The 25,026-nt window shown below is 39.3% G+C and overlaps 2 protein-coding genes across 2 annotated transcripts; one reads left to right on the top strand and one right to left on the bottom strand.

The window, feature by feature from the left end:
• Nucleotides 1-523: 523 nt before the first annotated feature.
• LOC146310939 (uncharacterized) lies at nt 524-6,420 on the bottom strand. The gene is made up of 5 exons (XM_084742688.1): nt 6,135-6,420; nt 4,902-5,117; nt 4,209-4,391; nt 2,855-3,071; nt 524-1,443 (listed from the first exon to the last, which is right to left on the bottom strand). The coding sequence occupies exons 1-5, from the start codon at nt 6,189-6,191 to the stop codon at nt 674-676; spliced, it is 1,443 nt and encodes a 480-aa protein (XP_084598814.1). The 5' UTR covers nt 6,192-6,420; the 3' UTR covers nt 524-673.
• Nucleotides 6,421-10,330: 3,910 nt separating this feature from the next.
• On the top strand, nt 10,331-24,649 carry LOC146310938 (RNA polymerase II elongation factor ELL-like). Its single transcript, XM_084742362.1, has 12 exons — nt 10,331-10,615; nt 15,703-15,747; nt 15,852-15,973; nt 17,484-17,644; nt 18,572-18,870; nt 19,234-19,358; nt 21,150-21,636; nt 21,724-21,799; nt 21,877-21,943; nt 22,089-22,260; nt 23,444-23,488; nt 23,583-24,649. The coding sequence occupies exons 1-12, from the start codon at nt 10,481-10,483 to the stop codon at nt 23,709-23,711; spliced, it is 1,863 nt and encodes a 620-aa protein (XP_084598488.1). The 5' UTR covers nt 10,331-10,480; the 3' UTR covers nt 23,712-24,649.
• Nucleotides 24,650-25,026: the final 377 nt, after the last annotated feature.

Below are 25,026 nucleotides of genomic sequence, written 5' to 3'. Positions count from 1 at the left end.
GTGTTTCTTACATTGTTATCAGATAAACCCTAGTGAATTTATTCAGATTTTCTAAAATAGTTGCATTTACTTGTCATAACTGATGAGTTTTATTGTGTCAAAAAAACAAACAATCCTATGCAGGCACAGCTTTGACTATAAAAGATCACAACTCAGAAGGGTTGGGAACCCTTGGATTATGATTGGTCTGTTAGTTTTGATTAAAAACACTTGCTGTGTTTTCTACTGTTTGTTTTCTGTTATTGAGTCCTTTTGATTACACTCCTGATTAGGGAAGCAGCTAACAGTTATTTGATTATTAATTCATCGTCACATTATTTTTCTTTAATAAGTTGTCCATCACAAGTTCAGAGATCATGTTTACAGTGGGCCAAAAACAAAGATATTCAATTCACTCTCAAAGACGTCAAAGAAATTATGAATTCTCTTGATTCTCTTGATTCTCAGTTCAAGTCTATTCATGAATGAAGTAATACTGAATCAAATATGAAGGCATAAACATGACAAAGCACTATTTTCTCTTTTTATATTCTTTATTTTTTTTTGCTGGTTTGTTTCTTTGCACAAGAAACTGTTATGACAGTTGTACTGAGATCATAAAATGATTTACACAGTCGGAGTCATGAGGCTTTGTGCTTTCAAACAACATACGAAGGTGCTCAGTCTCACAGGTCTAAATGCTTTCTCCTCCTCCTCCTCCGATCTGTTCAAGCTGCACCGAGTGGCGTCGCGGTGACCTCCTGCTCCTCTCTCCGCAGCAGGAGGAGGCAGGAGGAGCAACCAGGGAGGTGACAGAGGAGGCGAGAGGCAGAGGGGGGAGTAAAGCCGGTCTCACAGATGCTCTGGATGAAGAGGAGGGTGGAAAGGAGCTGGGCGGGTGGGGCAGAAACACCATGCTCCTGCTTTTAGAGGGTGGAACCTGCAGGTGTGAGTCTGATTGGTTGACTAAGGGAGGGAGGTGAAGCAGAGGAGGGTCCACGGTGACGGAGGGGAGGGTGTTCCTGCGGAGGTGGGAGTGAGGAGACACACAGGCAGGAAGCTTGGGGACGAGTCTTCTTGGGGAGGAGCTCGTCTCAGTGAGGGACAGGACAGACTGGGACACCCTCTGTAGAAAACCTCCCTGGCAGCTGGTGTAATTCTCTCCTCCATATCTGTTATCCCTCCTTTGAACCACCCTCTCCGTCGTCTCCTCCACCCCGGATTGATGGAAAGGTGGCTCCTCATCCTCTCCTTCCCCATCTTCCCTCCTTGAATCCTCTCTGTCTCCCTCCTCCTCCCTCTCGCCTTCCTCGTAAGCCCGGTTCAAAGACTCCAGGTTGTGAATGGCGAGCGAGGGTTCAGATAACAGTCTCTGTCTGGATGGAGGAGAGCTACAGCGGCTCAACGGACTCAGCTCACAGGAGGGAAGTCTGCTGCTGCTGCTGCTGCTGCTTCCTCTTTTGCCTGATGGAAGCAAAAAAGACAGACAGTGACTGAAAATTATACATGGAAGTGTAGAGAAGAACTGTCCCCTATCATGTCCCCTTATTGAGACTTTTTTTCTTATTCAAACCTTTGTTTCTATAAAGTCTAATGGTGTAGAATTGGGCAGGGGCAGTAGGTACATGTCCCTACCAATGTCCAGGGACTTTGGGGACACGTGGCGTCACCTCGCTAGTAGCAGGTAGTAGGTAGTGTCGGGGGAACTTGTTGAGGTGAAGTGTTTGCGTGTGACATTAAAACAGCTAAATCACCATGAGAGAAAAGATAACAGCTACTACTGGTACCTTTAGCAGCCACGGTGCTAGTTTGCCATTTTCAGTCTGTAGGATGATAGCTTGGAGGTTGTTGCTGTTGTTTCCTGTGGTGACAGGGGACTTGACAAGGATTTGATGTTCAGAAAATGCCCTGCCTCCTGAAAGGCTTTAAAACTCATAAAAGGTTTTAAAAAAAAATATTAGTACAGCATGTAGTTGGCTAGTGGTTAGTATGGAATTGGCTAATTCTAATTTCATAATAGCTAATTGGGACCAAACACCAAGTTCAGCTGAGAGGGCTGAGCTGACAGGGATGTCTTTATTATGACATCTTAAACAAAGCCACAAATGTTCAACTGGGCGCTAAAAACAGTAGCACTTAAGGAAAAGTCAGGGGATTACCAAAGTCATGGGGATTCCTCTAGGGAACATGCATGTCTTTATAAAATTTCTTTGCAAGCGATCAAATAGTTGTCAAGATATTTTGCTCTGAATCAAAGGGGTGGACATTTGTTGTGCGCCGTTTGTAAAGTGATTCATACTCTGAAACTTGTTAGGCTTAGTCTTAACTAGCCAGATGTTTCCTCATCATCACAACTTTTCTCTAGCACCCTCTAACTTTACCAAGACGCTCTTCTTCCTTTCTGTCTCATGAATTAAGTGTCAGTTCCTGTGTAGCAGAGGAAGCGTTGATTCATTCACTGAAATGAGTGAGCCTCGCCTCGCCTCACCCTGGTAACACATTTTCATCTTGTCTCGCCAGGACTGAGCACTCAGCTAATGATTTCAACCACCAGGAATTTGTTCTCGTCTGTCTAGACTTGCCTTTGTTAAACTCTGCTCTCTTATATCCAGGAGAAACATAGTGTCTGCACTCCTAATTTCAACATCAAGGTCGAGTGGCTACTTGCAAAATAACATTCAGACCTGATGTTAAGACCCAGTAGCATGATATAAAAAATTATAAGATGGAAGTGTCTTTGCTGAATTAGGATTATTCACAAATGTCCCCCAGCTATTGTGCTGTTAAAGGGCGATTCTGCTGAACTAAAACTACACATTCACTGCTAAAACAATACTATGTTCCTTAACCTGCAATTCAATCATCATTTACTCACTAGTTCCTCTGAAGTTGAAGATGTTTTCTCCCTCGGGTGAGTTGGGTGAGCCTGTCTTGAGGACGATGTCAGACGGGGACATGCAGGACACCGGTGAGGTGTCAGGAGATGGAGGAACATTCAAGTAACGCCTGGTCACCGGGCCTCCATTCACACCCATCTCCGTGGCGATGATGATGATGTCACGACCCCTGGCCTGACAGGCATCCATCAACACCTGAGGTATTGATTGGATTTGACCAATGTGTGGGTTTTTTTATGGTGCAGGATACTGAAGTTTGTTTGAGTGATATTCAGTCCTTACACATTAGAACTGTTTCCATAATGATCATTAAAAACTTTGTCATACTTTTTCCTCTACCACAGTTATTTGACAGTTAAAGTTACTAGTTCCTTTTCACGTTAAGATTTTACATACAGAACTTATAAACAACTTATAAACAATGATGCATTGCTACAATAAAGCAGAGGTGGTTCAAAATCATTGTTTTGCACGTCACAAGTAAGTCTCAAGTCTTTGCACTCAAGGTCCAAATCAAGACAGGCAAGTCTCAAGTAACCTCTCAAGTTTCACATCCCAAGAAAGAATTTGGAAGTTGTTGCATGTCCGTCTGGTCTGCCTGCACATTTTGCACGATGTAATTCATTTCTTTTGGCCACAGCTGTAGTTTTTGTATGCAGTCAAAACAATTAATGTTAGTTCTTCATGGTTCTCTCCTGCAACTCGATTGGATGCTGTTGAATCAGTTCAAACAAAGTGGAACTGGGGAATTAAGTGTCGACTTGCTGACAATGAACAGCAGTAACGTGAATTCAGGAAATGAAGGGAAATGAAGTGATTTGTCTCGAGTCACTGAGCTTCATTCACCAATATCTTCACAGTTTTTTTTCTTAAATTTGTTCTAAAGATTCATGGATGTGTTCTTAACATGCAGAATTGTGTTATGAGGATGAATGTGCACACAGAAATCACACAAACAGAAAAGTTGAGGCAGAAGTCCAAAATTCCCATTCACATGAAAATCTGTTCTTACCTAAAATAAGAAACCATTATTGAATGCCAGAATTGTCATGAAAACAATCAATGCATAAATTATGATATCCTATATATTATTCTTGAGTCCGGTACAATTTAGAATGTAGGATGTTGATTTATAGGGCAGTATATTGTGGTATTTGTACTTAAACTTAAGTAAAGGGTCTGAGTGCCTCTTCCACAACGATTAGATAAAGCCTGCAGAATATTTTTGTGACTTTGTCAACCTTCAGTTAATATAGAAATCTTAATTATGCGTAGATATCAAATGTATTGATTTGTATAGCCTTGGATCTTTCTTTTCCAGTGCTAACTGACCTTCAGGGTGGGCTGGTGCTGTGCATTGATGGCATACACCAGTGCTGAGGCTCCAGAGTAGTCCTCCATGCTGGGGTCTGCTCCTGCAGCCAGCAGGGTGGACGCCACCTGAGCTCCTGCTCGCTCCATGCAGGCGTACATCAGAGCAGTGCGTCCAGCCCGGTCCTGTGCGTTTGGATCTGCCTGATACAGGACAGGAAACAGTTTAAATCCCATGAAGCCTTAGTCATGGCTGAGGGACAGTGAGACGTCAGTCAGAGCTCAGTTGTGTGTTTAGACACTAGATGCATACTTTTCCTTTTTAAAATGACATGTAAATCTGATCTGGTATTGTTGCCTTGGTGTTCTGGCTCTTAAGTGGGAATATACTTTATGAGACAGTTTACTCTAATGCATGTTCCTCCATATAATCAATAATTATCTTTCCTCAGAGTACACTGTGTTGTGTTCTACAGCTCCAAAATAGAAACACTTTGATAGGTGGATGGAGGACACAAGCAGAGCTTGAAACCTCAGCAACCTGGTTATTATGCATTAAAAGTACTGTACACCTCCATACACATTTATTATTCATTAGAAATACACCTAAATCAATATACCGTTGAACTTTAGTCTGTGAAAATTTGCTGTAAATTATATTTAAGTACATATATTCTGAGTGTAAATGGGAAATATTACTCACTACAGACTGACCTTGTTCTGGAGCAGGTATGTGAGGAGTTTCACAGTCTCAGGCGCAGCAGGCTCCCCTCTCAGGGTCTTACAGGCAGCCAGCAGAGCCGTCTCTCCTCTTGGGTTGCGCCCGTTGACCTGAGCGCCACCTTCCACCAGCAGGCGGACCAGACGAAGCTTACCCGAGGACGCTGCACTGATGAGGGGGCTGCAGTCTGACAGGGGATCCCCCATGGTCTGGAGGGTAAAGGAAAGTCAGACCATGTTTTCACTTACAAACATTCATTATGTTATAATATTTCTGTTTTAACTGCAAAACACCTTTACTACCTGCTATCTTCATTGTGAAAATAAAGTATTTGTTTTAGCTTTAAAACATGTCTGACCTGCCTTTAAGGTGATTGACTTTAAAAGACTGAGGTGAATTTGTAATAACTCAAAACAAATAAACTCTTATTATTTTTAGGGACTTTATCCTCAAGAGAAGAAAATCCTACTAACCACAATACATCACATGAAATCATGATATGCTCAATTAAACTGAAAAACCAAGTGTAAATCCTTATCTGTCTGTGCTATTTTTCAAATTTAAAAAACAATATTTATTTCCTAAACAAAAGACAAAAATGTATGCATATCATTTACTGTGAGTTTTGAATCAAACTGTTATGTTTTGAATTTTTTTTTTAAGTTGTGCCAACTTATAATATTTTGTTTAGATAATTTAATTTTCTTCTCGTAAAAACTTTTTGCATTTCAGAGTTGAGTAAACTCATAAAAGTCAAAGTGAATAACAGTAATTTCATATTTTCAGCTGCAACCATTTAATTTTCAAACACCCAAATAGTAATAAAGAAGGTTTGCAGCTCACTTTCAATTTTTGAGATACTGATTTTTTTTTTGGATTCCTGAAAGCCAAAGTTCATCTGAAGAAGTAAAGTACATTTTCTCAACAAAAGATTATATGTTGGAAAAAGTTTTTAGTTTAGATTTGCTGAAGACAGCCTTGAAATGAGTTCTCTCAACCTTTTCACAGTACGGACATGGACCTGACAAACTGCATCCACAAGTTTATTTATAGGTAGACACACATCTACAGCACAGTACACATTAAACTCACCTTCATGCTCCTTCTTCAGTGCTTATTTATCTTTTCCTCTCCTCCAAACAAGAAGAAAGCAGCCATCTCGAGTTTATTCAGATGAGTCGCCAAGAAAAATGTTCATTTTTATGTCCGATGCTTTAAAAGTTTACCTCGGCGTTTGGATGAAGCGTCCTCATGTTGCTGGCCTGCAGCAAACTGTAGAGCATAAAGATAGAGGGTACTAACTTTCATCTACTCCCTCTGTCTCCCTCTGTAACTCCTCCATACCTGCTGGGTGGAGAGGAGGTTCGGCCCACAGTGAGAGTTAAAAGTTATAAATGGGTTTTGAGTCCAAAATGTCACCTGTTGCAGACACTGTGCTACAAAGAGCCAGAGGCCCTTTGATATGAGTCAGCTTTGAAGAGTTCCCATCTGCCTTGTGACCACCGTCTGCGTTCAAACACTGCCAGAGAGAGACATGACACACACACACGCTGATTTTCAAATGCACACAAACACACACACATCTTGTATCTAAAATTTGTGATGCACTTGTTCTATGTTTTGCATTTGTCTGTTTTTATGTCTTTTGTTCTCTGAAAAGCACAGAGCACCTTTTCTGTTAAATAATACAATCTGACCTGAATGATTTCAAGATAGCAGAGAGGCAGAGACACGGGCTCTGAGCCCGTCTGAGACCAGAGAAACACTTCAGCAACCAGCAAAATACCAGACATGCAATTAAGTCAAACAGCAATTAGTCGGAGCTAATAAAATTAGCAGCGAGCATAAGCAGCAGGAAAGCATATTAATCTAATTTTACCTTCATGCTAAACATGTAAACATGCTGCTAACTGGGGCACGAAACAATGACAATGGCCCTTTGTGCAGGCTGTAATTCTGCAGCTTTTTGGATTACTTTTACTTTTCAGTGTCTTTACTGAAGTGGAGTATCAGCACAGGTCAAGTATTTCTATTTCCTAATACCTTATACTTCTACTCCAGAGAAATTGTACTTTTACTCCATTATATTTATCTGGCAGCTACAGTTATTCTATTGTAGTTACTTTATCACACTTGACACATGAAGAACTTATGATGCAAACATGTAACTGCCCGTATATGTAACATTATCATGTAAAATTTAAGTTTAAACAAGTAGATGAGTGATCAATTATTTGATTAGTCAATTATATAAAAATTAATAATAATTAGCGATTGATTTAATAATGGATTAACTGCTTGAGTCATTTCATGCTAAATGCCAAACGTCATGTTTTCAGCCACGTCAAACGGGACCATTTGCATCATTAATTCATCTTAAACTACAGTAAACTGAATAATTTTGAGGTTTAGACCTCAACCAACTATAAAATTCTAATAAAATCTAAGTAATAATGTAATACTACTTTTATAATATAATAATATAATATAGGTGTGGTATAATTTGATATGCTGTATACAATCACATTGCACATTTTTCTGTACTGAGTACTTTTATTTTTCTTGATACTTACAGTATGTACTCTTAAATAATATTTTCCATGAGGACCTTTAACTTATAATGGAGTATTTTTAAGGTGTGATATTGCGCTCATACTTTTACTTAAGATGAAGGTATCATATGCAACATTTTCCTGTATAGACTCATATATTGATAGTCCCTTACAATCATCAGTTATGCCAGATTAGAAGTGTGTGGTGGTGTCTGTATCTGCAGAGATCCTACCCTCTGCCTGTATTTCCTTATTTTTTTCTCATTATTTTTGTTGTGCTGACATCCTGGTATCTTTCTGGTGTGTTTACAAACAGATCTACAAACAAATCCTACTGATTCAACCTTTAAAGATCTAAATACTTCCTCCCCTACAGGTAGTTTTTCAAATTAAAAGTATTCTTGCACGGCAAAGAACATAACCAACAATGTTTTCAAAAACTAAATCAGTAACTTAAAATCTTATTACATTGTGAATATCTACTTTTGTTTTACTCCAGGTTGAATTTTATAGCATTACATTTACTTCTATGTGGGCAAACATCAGTACAGTCGTATCTCCATCTTACTTTCAAACAGGATTTAACCCACGGGTCAAACTTTGAAGAGCTTTTATAGCATCAATATGAGAAGTACGGACTTAGGGAAACTCATCACAGCAGCAGTGGATGAGAAAAACACTTACCTCAGCCTCTCAAGCCAAATTGTTTTGCAATATCCTCTACAGCCAAATAACAACACCTACAAATATTTATAATTCATTGAGAGTTCATAAATAATTGACATCCAGAAACAGGTACTGACTTTTTAGAGCCATAATAGATTTTGTTTCAATGACTGTCTCCAAACAAAGACCCAAAAGCAGAAGAGAGTCACATGAATCAGTGCTGAGGCTGATACACCTGAACACAGAGAACAGAGGTTAACAACAGGGCTTTCCAAACCCCAACTCAAATGAATGGTGGTTTATACTTCACTTTGAGAACTTTTTTTTTTTTTTGCTGTTTATAAGATCCTACTTTTACCTTTAGTACTTCTAAGTATTTCTGCACTGTGACATTGTTAATTTTATTTAGTCCTTTAAAGGGAGAGTTCACCTGAAAAATCAAAAATACATACAGTACGTTTGCCCTCGCCTGCAGTGCTGTTTATCCATCTAGATAGTTTTGCTTGAGTTGCAGAGTTTTCGAGATACTGGCCATAGATATGTCTGCCTTCTTCCAAATATCATGATACTCAAGATAATCCAGCTTCTGTAGGAAGTACCTAGAAAAGAAAGTAGTTCCAATAGATTCTACTGCAGAAAGAAAGTTTTGGCTCTGGTTTCTGGTTTTGAGTTTTTAAAACGCACTACAAGCCGAGTGCCATTAAGTTACCTTATACTAGAGAGAAGACACAAATCTCTAAGGCCAGTATATCTGAAATTCTGCAACTCACAACAAAATTATTTATGGATAAATACCACTGCAGGCCAGGGGTGCAGTTTTGGGGGTGAACTGTCCCTTTTATTTCTGATACATATTAAAAACAGCTTTTCTTATATGAGGAATGCTTTATGGTCAGGGAATGTCCAATAAATACTGTGGCTGATAAAAGATCCTCCAATTATGGGAAATTTATATTAGTATTTATTATTCCAATAATGAAATTATAGATAGAAATATCGGCTATAAAAATGTCTGATTTGACAGATCTTAGGCAAAATGCTCTGTGTAAGCCAAAGTACTTTTATGAAGTGTTTTGCTGCACTTTACTAGTAGAACTAAATTAACATTTGAAGAGTCAGTACTGTTCTTAATTTTTGTTGCAAAAGTGATGCCAGTTAGATTTGGTTTCAGAAATTTTAAATCATCCACTTTTGCTCACTACATCCTTGCTTTTCTCCTACTTAACTTGTCACCCATGGGCCAAATCTGCCCCCTGACAGGGTGCTGGGTGCCCCCCCAGTCATGTTCTAAGTCACAGTGAAAATAAACTGAGTCACACTGGGATTTTTTTGTTTATACATTAGTAAATGTTCAGTAATTAGTCTTCACTCCCAGAAGAGCTCTGTCCCTAGTAAGAGCAGCTTATGTTTATAGTCAGAATTTTACGTATATTTGATCTTTTTCTCAATTCAAGTTGTTCTGTTTATGTTTTTATTTCTATTTATTTATAAAATTAGCAGTGAAAGTTTGTGTTTCAGTGCTCTGTCACTTTGGATTTTATACATATAATAAAAATATCGGCCAATATATCAAGACATTTTTATGCTTCCTAATATCAGCATTAGCCCCAGAAATCTAGAAAAAACAAAACTTTAATTAATATGTACACACATATATATATGTATATATATATATATATATATATATATATATATATATATATATATATATATATATATATATATATATATATATATATAGTGAGAGAGAGAGAGAGAGAGAGAGAGAGAGAGAGAGAGATGGCATCTTAATTTTGTTAATAAGTTAGGTCAGTTCAAATAAAGAAAAGAAAATTCAAATAAAGATGAGTTATGGGCACTTATGATAATAATAATAATAATAATAATAATAATAATAATAATAATAATAATAATAATAATAGATTGTTTATTAACTGCCCCCTGGCCTTCTGTCAGGCCAGGCAAAGCAAGTTTCCGTTCAGAAACATAAAACCTGGTGAAACCTACATACCGATGACTGACCTGTTCAGTCACACATCACAGTAATTCCGTTCGTGCGAGCGCAAGAAAATTAGCATGGTCAGAGGAGTGAACGGAGCAGAAAAAAAGTAGAAGTGGTTACGTAAGCCCTACGTAATGGTTTATTTATGTCTCCGGGCCAATAAAATCTGCTCTGAGTTCTGCCGTCATGACGTAATGCGATCTACTCCAGAATAGCGCGCGGCGGAGGAGCAGCCACACGGAACCGTTTGAGCCTTTTCTCCCTCTGTTGCGCCTCTCTGCCTCATGTTTGTTTATTTCTGTGCGGGTCGTCTGGACGGGAACAAGCCTGGCTGGGGGAGCTTCACGGCGGGATGTCGGAGCTGAAGGAAAACCAGTGTTACGGACTGTCCAGCGGTAAACTGAGCCGCGGCGGTAACGTCTCTGTTTTTCATGTCAAACTCACTGACAGCGCGGCAAGAGCCATTGGCTCCTTTCAAAACGGCAAGGTAGGTTTATTTTTCACATTTACTCCTCGAATAACCACCTGAAACGTAAACCGACGACTGGCTTTGTTGTCCCACTCCGTCAAGGGAAGCCTCAGTTTAAAACTAGGTGTTAAGAAAAGGCGAGGAAGGCGGGTTCGTGATTTGCATTTGAGCCGAACTTCACCACTATCTTCCCCGGGTTGTTGTCTCCTTTTAGCTATGAAATGGGAATACATGTTGCATAATGCAATGCGCAAACGCTTCCCCGTGTGATGATGCTTGTAACAAGCTGCTGGCCAAGTCATTACAAGCCCCTGGCAAGAATTATGAATGTTAATCAGCGTAGAAGAAGAAAGGAAACAGGCTTTAGTCGGGGGGGAAAGAGGCTGGTAGTGGGAGGGTATTTTGGATTGCATTCATGAGAGATGGAGTACTTATCATTTTCTGGTAAATATAAACTGAGTTGAAGCCAATCTACAGTATGCAGGGAGACAGATGGTCATATTCAGAATCCAACATTTGACCCAGTTAATCACAGATGATTCAGGCACAGCAGGAAGTCAGAGCTCAGAACAGTCATGTACACTTCCTCAATTCAGCAATTCCTAGTAATGCAGATAGGAAACTCCACCGTGAAGTAAATTACAGCCACCTAGTTTCTGATGAAAGGTGAAAACCACACTGCTCCTGTCATACCTCTAGTTTTATTGTAATTCTGTCATGATAAGATCAACAGGACGGAGGGGAAAACACCGAATGCAGAGTGGAGGCTGAGGTGTGTGTGTACATGTGTATATATATGTATTTGATTCATAAGTGACAGTGACATGACAAAGACAGAAATGACACAGCACAAAATACAGGGATTCGGGCATTTACAATAATCTGGTGATATGATCACGATACAGGGGTTTACAATGAATTTTTTTTAATTTTAAGAAAACTGTCATAGTATTAAGAACAAACCACCATATGCATAAAATCTAAGTTCAAAAAGTTAACTTTTTATGCAGTCAGAACAGCAAAGATAGACAGGGTGTCAGGGTTTTCAAACACAGCTCAAATCAAACCACTGCCACAAATCTTTGCATGTTTCACGATATCACAATAGTGTTTTTGAGAAACGCTGCAGTGTCATTTTATGATACTCAAGTCTGTCAACGTTTTCTTACACCCCGAGTTCCAAAACCTTGATTCGCTGATACCATATTTTTCCTTCTCAGTACCGATTCTGATATCTGAACTTTCCTTACCAGCTGATGATAACCCATACATTATCAGTGCATTAAAAAAGTCTTATGTGATCCCCACAAAAACAAAGATCGAGATAGAAAGATAGATCAAGCTGGCATTTCTCTCCTCCACTGACCAGTTTGGTGTACTGGATGCTGCTTCGAAGTAGCAGGATTCAGGTTTCAGGGCAAATGAACCGTGGGGGATCAGATCAGTATGGGAACAACCCTACTTTCATATGTGATCCAAAATCAAATACAGATGTGATTTTCTGCAATGCAACCACAGTGTGAACAGTCATATCGGAATTCGTGTGCTTTTTACGTCACTCACTCGTCTGAAGTGTCTCCACTCCGCCGGATACATGTTGTTAAAAAAATCCCTTGGCATTCAAGCCATTCACGTCACAATCCTACCACTCCTGGCTCTGACTACGCACAGAAGTAGCGGCCATTGTTCCACAAAAAGCTGTAATTAAGAATTTGTCTCTCTTTTTCCTTGTTCTCAGTTTCATCTGCTCACACATAACTTCCAGTGCACATGAGCTTAAAATTGAAGCCATAAACGCTGTCTTCAGTGGTCTCTTATTTTTACTTTTATATGGCAGCCTGCTGCACAGCTGTGTGTGACATCTTTGTTATTGTTCTTTTCCTTTGGCTCATTTCAGAACCATGTCCAGATGGGTTGGCTACCCAAACCTGATGCCAATATGACACCGGTTCATATATTACCTACAGATGAATCTGGCGATGTACTGGAATTTAACAAGCTGCCATTGCCACGTGGTGTCTCCCTACAGCATGAGTGCAGCTGTATGCTAGCCGTCATAAGACATTTACAGTTTTCTACCTTAATACTTCCTTTATATGTAACGTTACTTTTGATAACAATTTCTAGGACGTCGGGAAGAACCTGTGCAGTTTGGCTGCTCCAACAGTTGTGTCAAACTTCAACTTTGGGGAAATATATACATATATATATATATAATATGCAAATACAAATGAATGCAAATACAGAAACCTTTATTTTATGAAGAGTGACTCTGCAGAGATTCAGAGTGCACAGAGGACCGCGATGTGTCATAGTGGATCAAAAATATTAACAGAAAGGAATACCTGATAAAAAATGTTAATTCATATGTTTTTAAATATATATTACACAGTACTTCATCACTTAAACATGGCAGAGTTGGTCTGTTTTTTCTCTTCTCCATTATTTATTTCTTGCTTTAGTCACAACCAACATCTAACTACCATGTAAAATTTGAAGAACATTAACATTACTATCCTAAAACCCACTTTCATTAGTTACTGAGGGCTGCTGTTTAATGTCGTCAATCCAATTATCTGTGCTGTCACTATTAGCAAGCAACAGCAGACACATCTAGAGGGAAACCCAGGATCTGCAAGATCTCGCTAGAGTGACCATTTTGACCTTAACTATGAAAGATCTCACGAGGGTCTCACAAATTTGGGGTTCCCTCCTAGACCCAACCAGCAGAGAGTGATGGACTTGACATGCCACCGCAGTAATGGCAGCACACACAAAGCCATCGGTGGATTTGTATATATCACACCAAATTGCAGTTTTTGGAGGCAATTAAATGCCCGAGCTGCTGAATAATGCCTGCTGGTGCTCCTTTGCTGGTTGACATTACACTTGCTCTGATGGCAGCAGATACCTCAAACACAGCTTAAATGCCCAAAGCTAATTGGTCTTAAAATATGACTGTATTTCACTCGAAAGGATTCCAACACTGGGCAACAAATATTTTGAAACATTTTTTAAAAATATTGGTTTAGGCACTGATACTGTTTTCAGATCATTGTTTTCACACTGGTATTGTGAAAAACTCAAACAGTACTCAACCCTAGTGACCAGTTCACTCTGGAATCTGATACTGGCCACATTTAAAAGATCATGTGGACAGCCAAACAAAAAAAAATCTGATCTGAGCAATCAATCTGAATTAAGCACTAATGCTTGTAGTGTGACTGTAGCCTAACATGCACAATACTGTTGCTCTGCACACACTAGTTTCTTTATTTAGCTTTAAGTGTTGCTATTCTTAACCCACTTGGCCTGATCACAGAGACAAAAAAAAACACCTCTATGTGCTGCCGTGGCCAAACTGTGTACAGGCAGCCACCTCACTCTGCACTCATCAACAGGTGGACTCACAAATCCTCTCCATGGAAAGGTCAATTAGATTCTAGTCATCACATACTTTCCGTCTGTGCTGCAAACGTGTCACTTTGGACTGTCATTTCTGCACTTTCCTACAGGCTAAATCACCCCTGTGAGAGATGATGGGCTGTTATTTCTCTGTATTCTCGTGTGACATGCTGCTGTATGTCAGCAGCAGGTCATAATGACCTTAGCCAGTGCCCTCCTTAAAGTCGAATTGAATTTATTTAAAGAGCTCGTGATGCACAGGTGACAAGATACACCAGGGATACATGTATCTCAGGGAGCACTTCTGCAGGAGGTTCAGGGAGAGATAGTGGGGTACTCAATTAAAAATAGAAACCAGTATCTCCCAAACTAGGCAACTCACACTGAAACAGTATAGATGGATAAATAGCACTACAGGCCAGGGGGAAAATGATGTATTTCTGATTTTTGCGTGATCTGTCCCTTTAAATAGTGCTTTTACATTCGGAACAGGAACCAGAATACCCTGCATGTGTGTTGGTGCATTTTTGTTTGTGTGTAAAGGCGTCAGTTTTCAAGACACATTAACACTTAAGATTCTATTTCTGTAAAGCAGCCATTCACAAACTTGAGAATGCTACGCCCAATGTGAAATCTCAAAATCTTCTGCCTCCTAAACGTTTAATCTCAACTCTAATCAACACATAAGACTGATTATACAACTGACAAGATAGAAGTGTGTTCTGGTGTTGACAGGTCACCAAATATAGTATAACATCTGTTTAACTAGGTCAGATAAATGAAGAATAACGCATGATTTAAAATTCGTGGCTTTGTTTTATTAGATCTGATGATCTTTTAAAAATAAATCATAAATATTTGAAAGAAATTTCAAACTTCTTAATGGTCCGGGGGGGCCTCAACCCACACTTTGGGAATCGTTGTTGTAACGTACCAGATATTGTGATTGATTATTATACAGCTTTTAAACATTCTCTTGTCACACTCTTGTTTTTAAAGCTTGAGTGGACGGCTTATTTTTGGTGTCACTGGGTCAAAGACCCATATTAACCTTTCAGCATAATGTAATTTAAGCAGTCTAAGAGAAAACTAGATATCTGCTCCTCCTCTTGGCTCTGTTTTCAGGCTTTAGAAAATCGTCGGTGTCTTAATTACTCAAAATATAAGGTGACTTTAAATGGCAACCATGTTTTCAGCTTTGGAAACCAAAAGCTGATGAAGACTTGCAGATAATTGTTAAAAGTTAGCACTGAGCCCTGGCTGATGACCTGGGTTGAGATGTCAGGAGAGAACAAAAAGGAAACTAATACATTGGTAGTTATCACAATAACCAATAAATAAGCAGCTACTGTAAACCGGCTTCACGGGGGAAAACCTCAAACCAGTATGAAACACTACACGTTGCACAGCGAGAGTGCATGAAAGGATACTTGAGCTGCACTAAAAGGGTGGGATTCACTGTCATACGAACATGCATAGACACGAAGAGCAACAGCCTACAGACAGGCATGGGTTAAGTACAAGCAGTAATAAAACCACAATGAAGGAAGATGCAGCACTCGCACAAACAGGTCGAACCACAAGCCATCCTCTGTGTTGTACGTTTTACATGCCTCTGTGCTGGCGTGTGTTTGTATGTGGGCATGTTTATGAGTGACTCTAAGACTCAAATCAAATGACTTGTCTTTTTTTTTCTGCAGGGTTGGTCTTCACATCCTACCATCTGTTTTAATGGGAACCAAGGGGTAAGAAGAACTGGTTGATGATGTACTCGTGCAGTAATTTCCTCTTGTGCAATTATGTTGAATCTGATTGTTTCTTTTGTTTGTATCTCTCCTTCACGTCACAGAGAATCACTATCCCTTGCTCAGAGAATAGGGATGAATTAAGGATATTCAGCTTTGGTGTGACTAATGTTGCCCGGGACAATCCGCATGGAAGCTTTGACTGCGTCCAACAGCTCAGCACTGGGTAAAATGCAGCAAAAAATCATATAAAACACACAATTAGATTCTTCTTCTCAAATGTATTAACGTGTTCTAGATTAAAGCTGTGATATTTTAAGGAAAAATAAGAGAGTTTGCATAAGTTGATCAGATGGAGGAGCACGATTTGACAGTAAAGCAATGATGCCATAAAAATATGGGAGATCACAAATGTTATGTTTGGTGCACAGTGATTACGTGATTATATGTTTTGTATTCTGTGTGTAGAATTAACTGACCTTCTGAACAAGTTTCAATATTTTAAAATGTCTCTGCTCCCCTGCTGCTGTGTGAAAGTCACCCTGCTGGTAACGTCTCTCAGTCAGTCTCTTTTTAAATGCCAGATGAAACCCAGTGTTCCTGACTGTCTGAAAATGCAGAGAGGTGAATTTGATAAATGCGAAAAGTTTAGGATTTGTTCGTCAAATCTGCTGTTTTCAAACCTTTTTTGAGCTCAACAGAAGGAAGTAGCTCAATTGGCCAAAATTAAAGTCGCGATCAGCGATGAGGGTGTCGCAGGCTTCACAAATCTGAACAAAGTCACTGCAGCTAGTTTCATTCTGTATTAAAGAAGGAGTGAGACTGATCACACACTTGCTTCATCATCATCCCAAACATGTCCTGAAGGGATTTAGTGAGTTTTATTATTATTGGACAACTGACTAATTTGCTGCTAAGCCCTGTCTTTGCAAAGACACTTTGATTGATGGCGGCCATGTTTTTCAACTGATCTTGCTTATTTATAAAAGGTTGTATCTCCAATCCCTCCAGGATTTCGCAGAGGATTTTGTGGGTTGCTGAGGTCCAAAATACTTGATTTGATTGCAGATTTTCTAAAAATTATGATGCATGTTGCAGTGTTTTTAGGTGTTCATTACATTCATTAAAATTCAAAGGCAACTTGCTCCAGTGAGAATAAAATTGCCTTCTGTTCTGAGTGTTCTAAGTAAACAAAAACGGATTACAACATTTCTAACAAAATATGCTTTATTTTGTATTTTCAACAAAGAAGCAAAATCTTTTTCGAGCTCAAACAGCACAAAGTTCTAAAATATAAATGTGCCCAGAGCATGGATAAATGTCAGTAATAATAACAAATCTTGTTTTTTTTTTCAGTACCAATGACAAAATAAAAATACAAAAAACAATAGTAAATAAATCATTGTGTCTGTTCATTGAGAGGTACATGTATGAAGTTTGCACAGGGCGCTGCTATGATGGGTGGAACTCCCGGGAAGTTACGATAATTGGTCACATTTGTGGAAAAATTGCAGTGATTGGACAAAAATGCAAGACTGTTCCAGAATTCACAAGGATTGGATGAATTTGCATTAATTGTTTCTAGCTTATTGCTGTAATTGGTAATGAAGTAGTCACATCTAACTGAACACAACCAAAACATACACACCTAAACAATCTAATTGAAATCGATAACATGTAGAAGTCTCTGTCAGATTGCTGTCTGTAATCACTGTCCTCCCTCCTCCTCCTTCCAGTGCTGCTGAGGAGCTGTCGTGCCTTGGGGTGATTCAGAAGAAGATGACAGTCAAAGCTACGGATGACTCGTACGATAAGGTTCGTCAGAGTATGGTCCAGGCTGAGGAGGAGACACGCAGCCGAGGGGCCATTGTCATCAAACACGGGGGGCGCTACCAAGGTAGGAAACAAAGAAAACACTGACATGTGCACAGCAGAGTCTGCCTGGTTATACAACAGATAACTCCTGCTAAGGAATAAGACTGGCCTGAAGACAAATTTGTACTGTGCTGATAATATCCACAAAAAAAAAACACTGTCAGCCATATTGCATTGGTTGCTATAGCAACATGTGTGGTAACCAGTGACATAGTAACGGCCAGGCTTGTTTTCGCCCGCAGGTTTTTGCAGTACAGTACACACATGCATATGCAGTGTTGTATACACTGTTGTTGTGTATGATGTAGCGGTTTTGAAGGATGCACTTGCAGAAAATGCAGAGACAACATGTTCACTAAAATATACATAAACATGATAAAACCTGTGATTTAGCTTTTTTTTGTGTCACCGCTTGTCTTTCTACTTATAACCACCAAACCACTTCCCTCTAAACACATATTTTAGCCACCATCATCTTGTTTCAGTCGACGCACGCATAGACTTACACAGTCATTTTGGTGATTTTTGTCAGTTCAGAGGAAGCCTGTACAAAAACACTTCCTCACTACAAACTTGTGCAACTGTGTGGTTATTTCCTAAATTAGATAACAGCTTTTGCTCACAGGGACATGTGTGTATCTTCGTAACCCAACTGTGGGTTTCTTTAGAGGTGAAATTAGGACTTTTCTCTTTTCTGCCACAGGACAGGATCCACCTCTTGTGATGTTAGCACTCATTTTAGGCAGTGGTTTCACACATTCATAACTGAGATGTTCCCAGTACACGTCACTTTCTTTTAAAATGCAATATTTTTAGAATTAACTTAAGCTTAGAGGGAATTTATGATGATGGAAATGTCTACCAGGCTCCTGTGAATCTCTTTTGAAGATAATTTTGGGTTTATATAGTAACCACTGGTTTTGACGTGTGATTTTCTGCTCCCTCGCAGGCAAGAAGGTAACAGTGCGACCCCCGGCCCCTGCGCTGGCCAGTCTGACCAAACCCCGACCCTCGTCCCAGTCTCTCCTCAGCAGCATCAGGAGGGGAGCTGTCGTCTCCAAACCGAAGAAGGGCATCTGCGCTTCCAACAGGAAGAGCGTGAGCAACGTGCAGGAGAGGCCTCTCAGGGAAAGAGTCTCCCACCTGCTGGCTCTGAGGCCGTACAAGAGGCCGGACCTGATCCTGAGGCTGCAGAAAGACGGACTGACTTCAGGAGAGAAAGACTTGCTGGACTCTGTGCTGAGAGAGGTAATTCATTGTCTTATTTAGCCAGACTAAAACAGAAAAGTATGCTCAAAGGAAACTTTTGTAGCTTGAGAAGAAACATTTCCAGTTAAATTCTTAATGCCAATTAATCGATTAATCATTAACATACCTAATAAGAATGATTTTAAAACCTTATTATTGTTATTATTGTAGTAATTGTTCTTGGTGTGGATTGTGTGGATTATTGTTATTATTGTAGTAATTGTTCTTGGTGTGGATGGTCCTTTAGACATATTGTGTGAATCCAGAAAATGAATTAATGAAATTGGCTGTCTGAACACTGGGCAACTGAAGTTGGATCTCTTCTCACCTGCTGTATTTCTGTGTTTTTGTGTTCGTGTGCAGGTCGGGCAGCTCAATAGTCGAGACAACGCATTTGTTCTAAAGGATGGTCTGTATAAGGATCTGCAGAAGGACTGGCCAGGCTACACCTCAGGAGACCAGCAGCTCCTGAAACGAATCCTTGTCAGGTAACATGAATGAAATACTTACCACCATGTTCATATCAAGAAAATATCTGTCAGTCATCCAGAAGGAAAGAATAACTAGTCAAAGTTTTTTAAATCTTATTAGTTGCAGAAAATATGGAACCCTCATAAACTACATTTAGGAAGCAAATCTAGTTCTCATTTTCACAGCATCTGAAGAGCTGTGAAGAATAGGGAAATTTGAAATAAAAAGCAATGTACTAGTGGTTTGCCCCCACTTTCTCTTTTTATTTGGTCTCTTGATGTGAGCTGGAAGTCCACTCACTTTGAAACTGACTCATTTCACATTTATCAGGCTGTTAAATCTACATAAACAGGAGTTTTCAGTCAGTCAGTCAGTCAGTCAGTGTGTTTACAAGAATGCAGCTAACTGGGTTACAGCTGGGTGTCTGCAGCTATCTGATTTCTCAAACATTATGTAAACAAGAAACCTGGTTTCTATCATTGGGGTAGTGGCCTCAAGGATTCCCCAGATTTCCGATTGCCAGCTTTCATCCTTTAAAAAGCTGACGTCTTGGTACGGAAGCCCTGAAGGCAAATGAGGCAAAAAAAAGAAAAAAATCTGGCCCTCCATTTCCTCAGTATGTTCTAAATTGTTTTCTCTCCTCTGTTTATGACTATAGTGGAAATATCAAATCTGCGGCTGGCTTGTCACATCGTATCCGCGCCCCGTGTACTTTGGCCGTTTAGAACAGGAAAGGCCATGATAATCTTTGTAATTTCTGTGTAATTTATAAAGACTTATGAAGAATATATAATTAGTTTAGAAAGTATCTCTGAAAATGTGAAAAAAAGGTTTGCGGTTGATAAAAACAATTGTTGTTGTAATACTCATTTTGACCACAAGAGGCTGAATGGCTGTGAATGTCTTTCAGTCTGTGTGAAAAATCATTTGCCAAAAGAATATCATGACACTTATGTTATATAACCTGCTAGCACACAATATAAAGTATAACATATGTTTAGAGTGCCTGGAGAAATTCAAACTCACCTGGAAGATTACAAATTGATGCTTTTTTGGCAAAAGTACATACAATTAAACACTACGCAGTACAGTCTCCTTGCATATATAAACAACAGAGGAGGAAAAATGACACATGAGGTAACAAACACCATAATGAATTGTATTTTATGGCACTTAATGACACATTTTCTCATCACTTTACATACAGAACATGTTTCACATTACTTGAAGCTTCTGTCGGTGCTGCCGTTGTAGTTTGATATCAAACGACTGCTTCTTCTTGAAGTACGAGTAAATGGGTTTGCCCTGAGTTCACAAGTAAGAATTTCCGACTTTAAGTACCATTTCATCATCACAGTAGGAAGTTTGAAAATTGTTTGAAAAAAGTTGTGAGTTGTCTGTAACACAGCATTAGGACTTGTGGTAGTGGTGCATTTTAGCCTCTTGAGGCTAAGATGAATATTACGACAACAAACAAAAATTATCCTGGCATAAACTTTTTTCACTTTCACAGAGAAATACGGAACTTAAAAAGATTATCCTTGAAAAATCCCTCTTTCAGTTGTTCTTAAGTCATAAACACAGGAAAGAAAACATTTTAGATCAGATTTGGATAATGGATTGCCAGGTCTTTTGTACCTTGGTCATGTGTAATCGGGTTACTAATTTTTACATGTATGTGTGTGCAGACATTCAACTGGCAGCACCTAAACACACTTAACATGCATATATATATATATATATTTGCAAAACAGAAGGGAGATTTTGTATAATCCTAGCTTATTGATCACCTTCTCATCACTGTGCAGGAGACTGTTTCAGCCACAACAGAACCTCCTCACCGTGCCAGAGGCCCAGGTCAGTCCGCTTCGAGACACTCCCAACTCCTCCCCAGCACACCGTCCAAAACCTTCTCTGCCAGAGGAGTACACTGACCCACTGGCAAGCAAGAAGCCCAGAATATCCCACCTGTCCAGCAAAACAACCAGCGACAAGTCGAGAGCGAGGCCGTCCAAACAAGCGGTTCATAAAGACGTCACAGAAGCAACAGGGAATGATGACCAAAGGGACTCGCTGGATCCTTGCAGGCTTTTTGACTCCTTGTCAGCAGTCTATCAGCGGGAAGCAGAAGCGGCCAAGAGGCTCGAACCAAGTCCCTGTGTTCAGGAGGAGCCCGAGGCCACAGCAGAGCCCCCTCAACCCAACTCTGAACGTCCCCCGTCCCCGCTTATAGTGCCTGATCTGAGCATCCACACGACCAAAAGGAAGAAGAGCAAACACAAACACAGAGATCATGTGAGAAAACTACTCGCTGTTTAGTTTGTTTTGTTTTCCATTTAATGTGATGCATTAGTAATTGGAATTTGTTTGTTGTTTATGAAGGAGAAGGACAGATGGAGAGACAAGAAAGAAAGAAGAAAAGAGGATCCAAACAACAAAGTCTCCCTGGAGTGCACAGGTGAGTGCTGTTACCTGTTGAGTAACCAAACTGTCTGTATTTTTAAATTGTTTTACATTGTTTTTCATCTTTTTCAGAGCCAAATGAATTTTTGTTTGAAACTAAGGTGCTTCAAGCAGACAGTGACACACCAGACTATCTATTGTAAGTACAATAAACTTTTTTTATTGGTACTTGCACGTAAAATGCATTTGTGTCCATGCAAAAATGTGCATACTTTTTCTCGCCTCTGCAGGCTTTAACACAGTATCCTGTCTGATCATGGTGTCCCTTTATATCCTTTGCACAGGACGTATACAGGGATTCACAGTCACGAACAGAGACAGAGCTACAAACAGGACTTTAACAGGGAGTACAGCGAGTACAGAGACCTACACGCTCGTATTGACAGTGTGACGCGGCAGTTCATGGAGCTCGACACGCAGCTCAAACAGCTACACCAGGATTCACCTAAATACAAGGTAAAACATAAAGAAATACAGCACTTACCTTTATGGTAAGAGCAACACTCATCATAAGTTTGCAAGAATGGAGATATCTTTGCTGCTCCTGTAGCAAAACTTCCTCATGTGTTCCAGTCTTCCATTTCACACAAATATGAATAATTTCTCTGATTTCTACGTCAGTTTATTTCCCCACTTAAAGCTCTGATGTTGACTCAGAGGTGTCACATAAAATCATGCGTGTTCATAACAATCACTATTTAAAACATACTGAGTAGGTTCAATACATTTTGTGGAAAAACAAAAACAAATGGTGAAGATAACATTTTTGCAATTTAGCATGAACAAACACGTTTACATTCACTATTAATCACCAAAGCTCCCTGTTTATGTTTCTGAGTTGTATCAAATGAGTTGAATGTGTTTTCTTCCTCATAAAGCAGTTGATATATAAATATATAAATAACATAAAGCCATTTTTTTCCTATTATTATAAAGATACAGATTTTATATTCTAGATTTGTTACAGATTTTCCACAATAAACAGACACAAGAATGAAAATATAACAATACAAGGACATGGCTGCTGTACAGACAAGAAAAACCAGAAGAAAGAGGGTGGGGGCGGGTTGGGAACAGAAAATAGTATTGTGTGTCCTGCAGTGACCTCTTTATCTTCGAGAAGAGGGCTACATGAGGGCAGTAATCACCTTATTGTGTCCTATAAGCCAATCCCTCCCCTATCCAAATATAACAGAGATGATGCAGCTTCTTCCAAACTTAGAAGGTTCAGAAAGTCCTCCAGTCATTTGTTTCAGCTAAAAGAATTGACTTTCCTAACTTTCTAATTCATTAGAGTTATATGTTTTGTTGCAAGGCCTGCAAATGTCAAAAATACATAAATAAATAAACTTAAACTGACTACAAGTGCATGCAGCGCAGATTTTTCACCTTCACTTCATCCTGATTCTCAAGTTAATGTGGTTTGAGGTATTTCTATGGATGATTTAAATTTTGCTTTTTGGCATTTTTTGTCTGTTCTGTTTTGTTTTACAACACATTATTATTTCTAGTAATGTTGTATAAGAATAGGCCAGTTTTTCTTGTATTATGACACTTGGTAGACTAACAAACTTGATTGAAATCGTACAGATGTCTACTTGCATTAATAAATTCTTATTGCTGTGTTTCTGTCTTGCAGACGGTTCATAATCAAATAGTTCAAGAGTATCGCAAAATTAAAAAGGTAACAACTTTCTTAAAACTTTTATTACAGCTCCACTTCTCTCCCTTGCTGTTATATAATTAAATGTTTTTGTTGTTTGTTTTTGTCCCTTTAGTCCAACCCAAACTTTAACCAGGACAAGAGTCGCTGTGAATATCTGCACAACAAACTGGCTCACATCAAGAAGCTCATATCAGAGTACGACCAACAACAGCTCAGTATCGATCATTTAGGTCACAACTGAAGAGCCTGACTGTTGAACTTGGAGAGTATTATAATGACCCTGAGGCACGGGAACTTCACGCTGCTGAGCTGGAGTCTACAGTATTCGTGGCTTAACGCAGTCTCACAAGACCTGCTGGAAATGTCAGCAAGTTTGGGAGTCATTTGTGAGGAGCAGCAGTGATACACTGAGAAAAGCAGTCCTATAATATCACATCTTTTCTTAGAAGATGGGAATTTTGGTTGAAAAATGGTTCGACCAGTGGACTGCTACTACAGTGACCTGATACTGCCAAGGACGCACGGAGCAACAGTTGTTTTACAAAGGCTCTTAAAGTTTAAAATCGCTTTTAAAACATGCAAACATACATGTTGAGCTGAGGTGCTAAACCTAAGAAACATCTGTACATTCTCATCACCATCACACATTTTTGTTGAGGTTTTGTTGTGGATTAAATCAACTTGGGTATTTGCTTATGTGTTCGCCATGTTAGTGTTTAAGCTGGAAGCATGAGGTAACTGCACGCTGTACAGACCCAGACAGCTCTGTGAACGGCAGGTGAGCGTCCTGATGGCAGCTGGGATGCAGATGCGCACATCCTGAGAAGATATCTGTCCTTTAAGTTTCCTGAAAGCGTTCCCAGTGCCTGAATGGTTACTGATTTTGGACTGGATTCATAGTATTCCACTGGTGTTGTCCTTCGTGTGGCTCTCCTGGAGCACAGAAGACTGTTTCTGTTACGTCTTTGAACATAATGCAAACTCAAAGTTGTATTCAGGGAATTTACAGTATGAGCTGCAGTAGAAGTGCTTTATCAGAAAGTACAGAGAGTTATTGTTACTGTCGGCCGAGCCTATGAAGAGACATAAAAAGATTTTGTTGCATGCTGTGTATTTTACAGAATGCATGAGGAATAAATCAGAAGTTTTGTCAGTTTCAAATAAATTCATTTGTATTCATTTTGTATTATCGTTCCCTTAATTGTAATGCTTTTTCATTTATGAAGCTGGTCAAAAATCTCACACAGTACACCTATGAATACCTTAAAGTTAAAAAATATAAGTAAATAAAAGGTCTAAAAGATCTGAGGTATGGATTAATTTACTGGAATAGATATAATTCTTGGTCCATTCCAGTCAAGCACCTGTAGGAAACATTTTATATTTCTTTTGTTAAAATTAAATTTAACATAAATTCAATATTATTACTTTTTTTAGATGCTGTTTTCATTTTCTCTTTGATGAGCTGAGCTTTACCTCTGATGACCAACAGTATTTTAGTGGCCAAAAATGTTTGAGTACACAAGAAAATTTGGCTCCAGGAATTCTCAGTATAC

Source organism: Lutjanus erythropterus, chromosome 18, assembly GCF_056507025.1.
Source record: "Lutjanus erythropterus isolate fLutEry1 chromosome 18, fLutEry1.hap2, whole genome shotgun sequence".
Classification (NCBI taxonomy): Eukaryota; Metazoa; Chordata; class Actinopteri; order Lutjaniformes; family Lutjanidae; genus Lutjanus; species Lutjanus erythropterus.
Note: the sequence above shows the minus strand (reverse complement) of the source record. Positions and strands in the feature narration are given on the sequence as shown.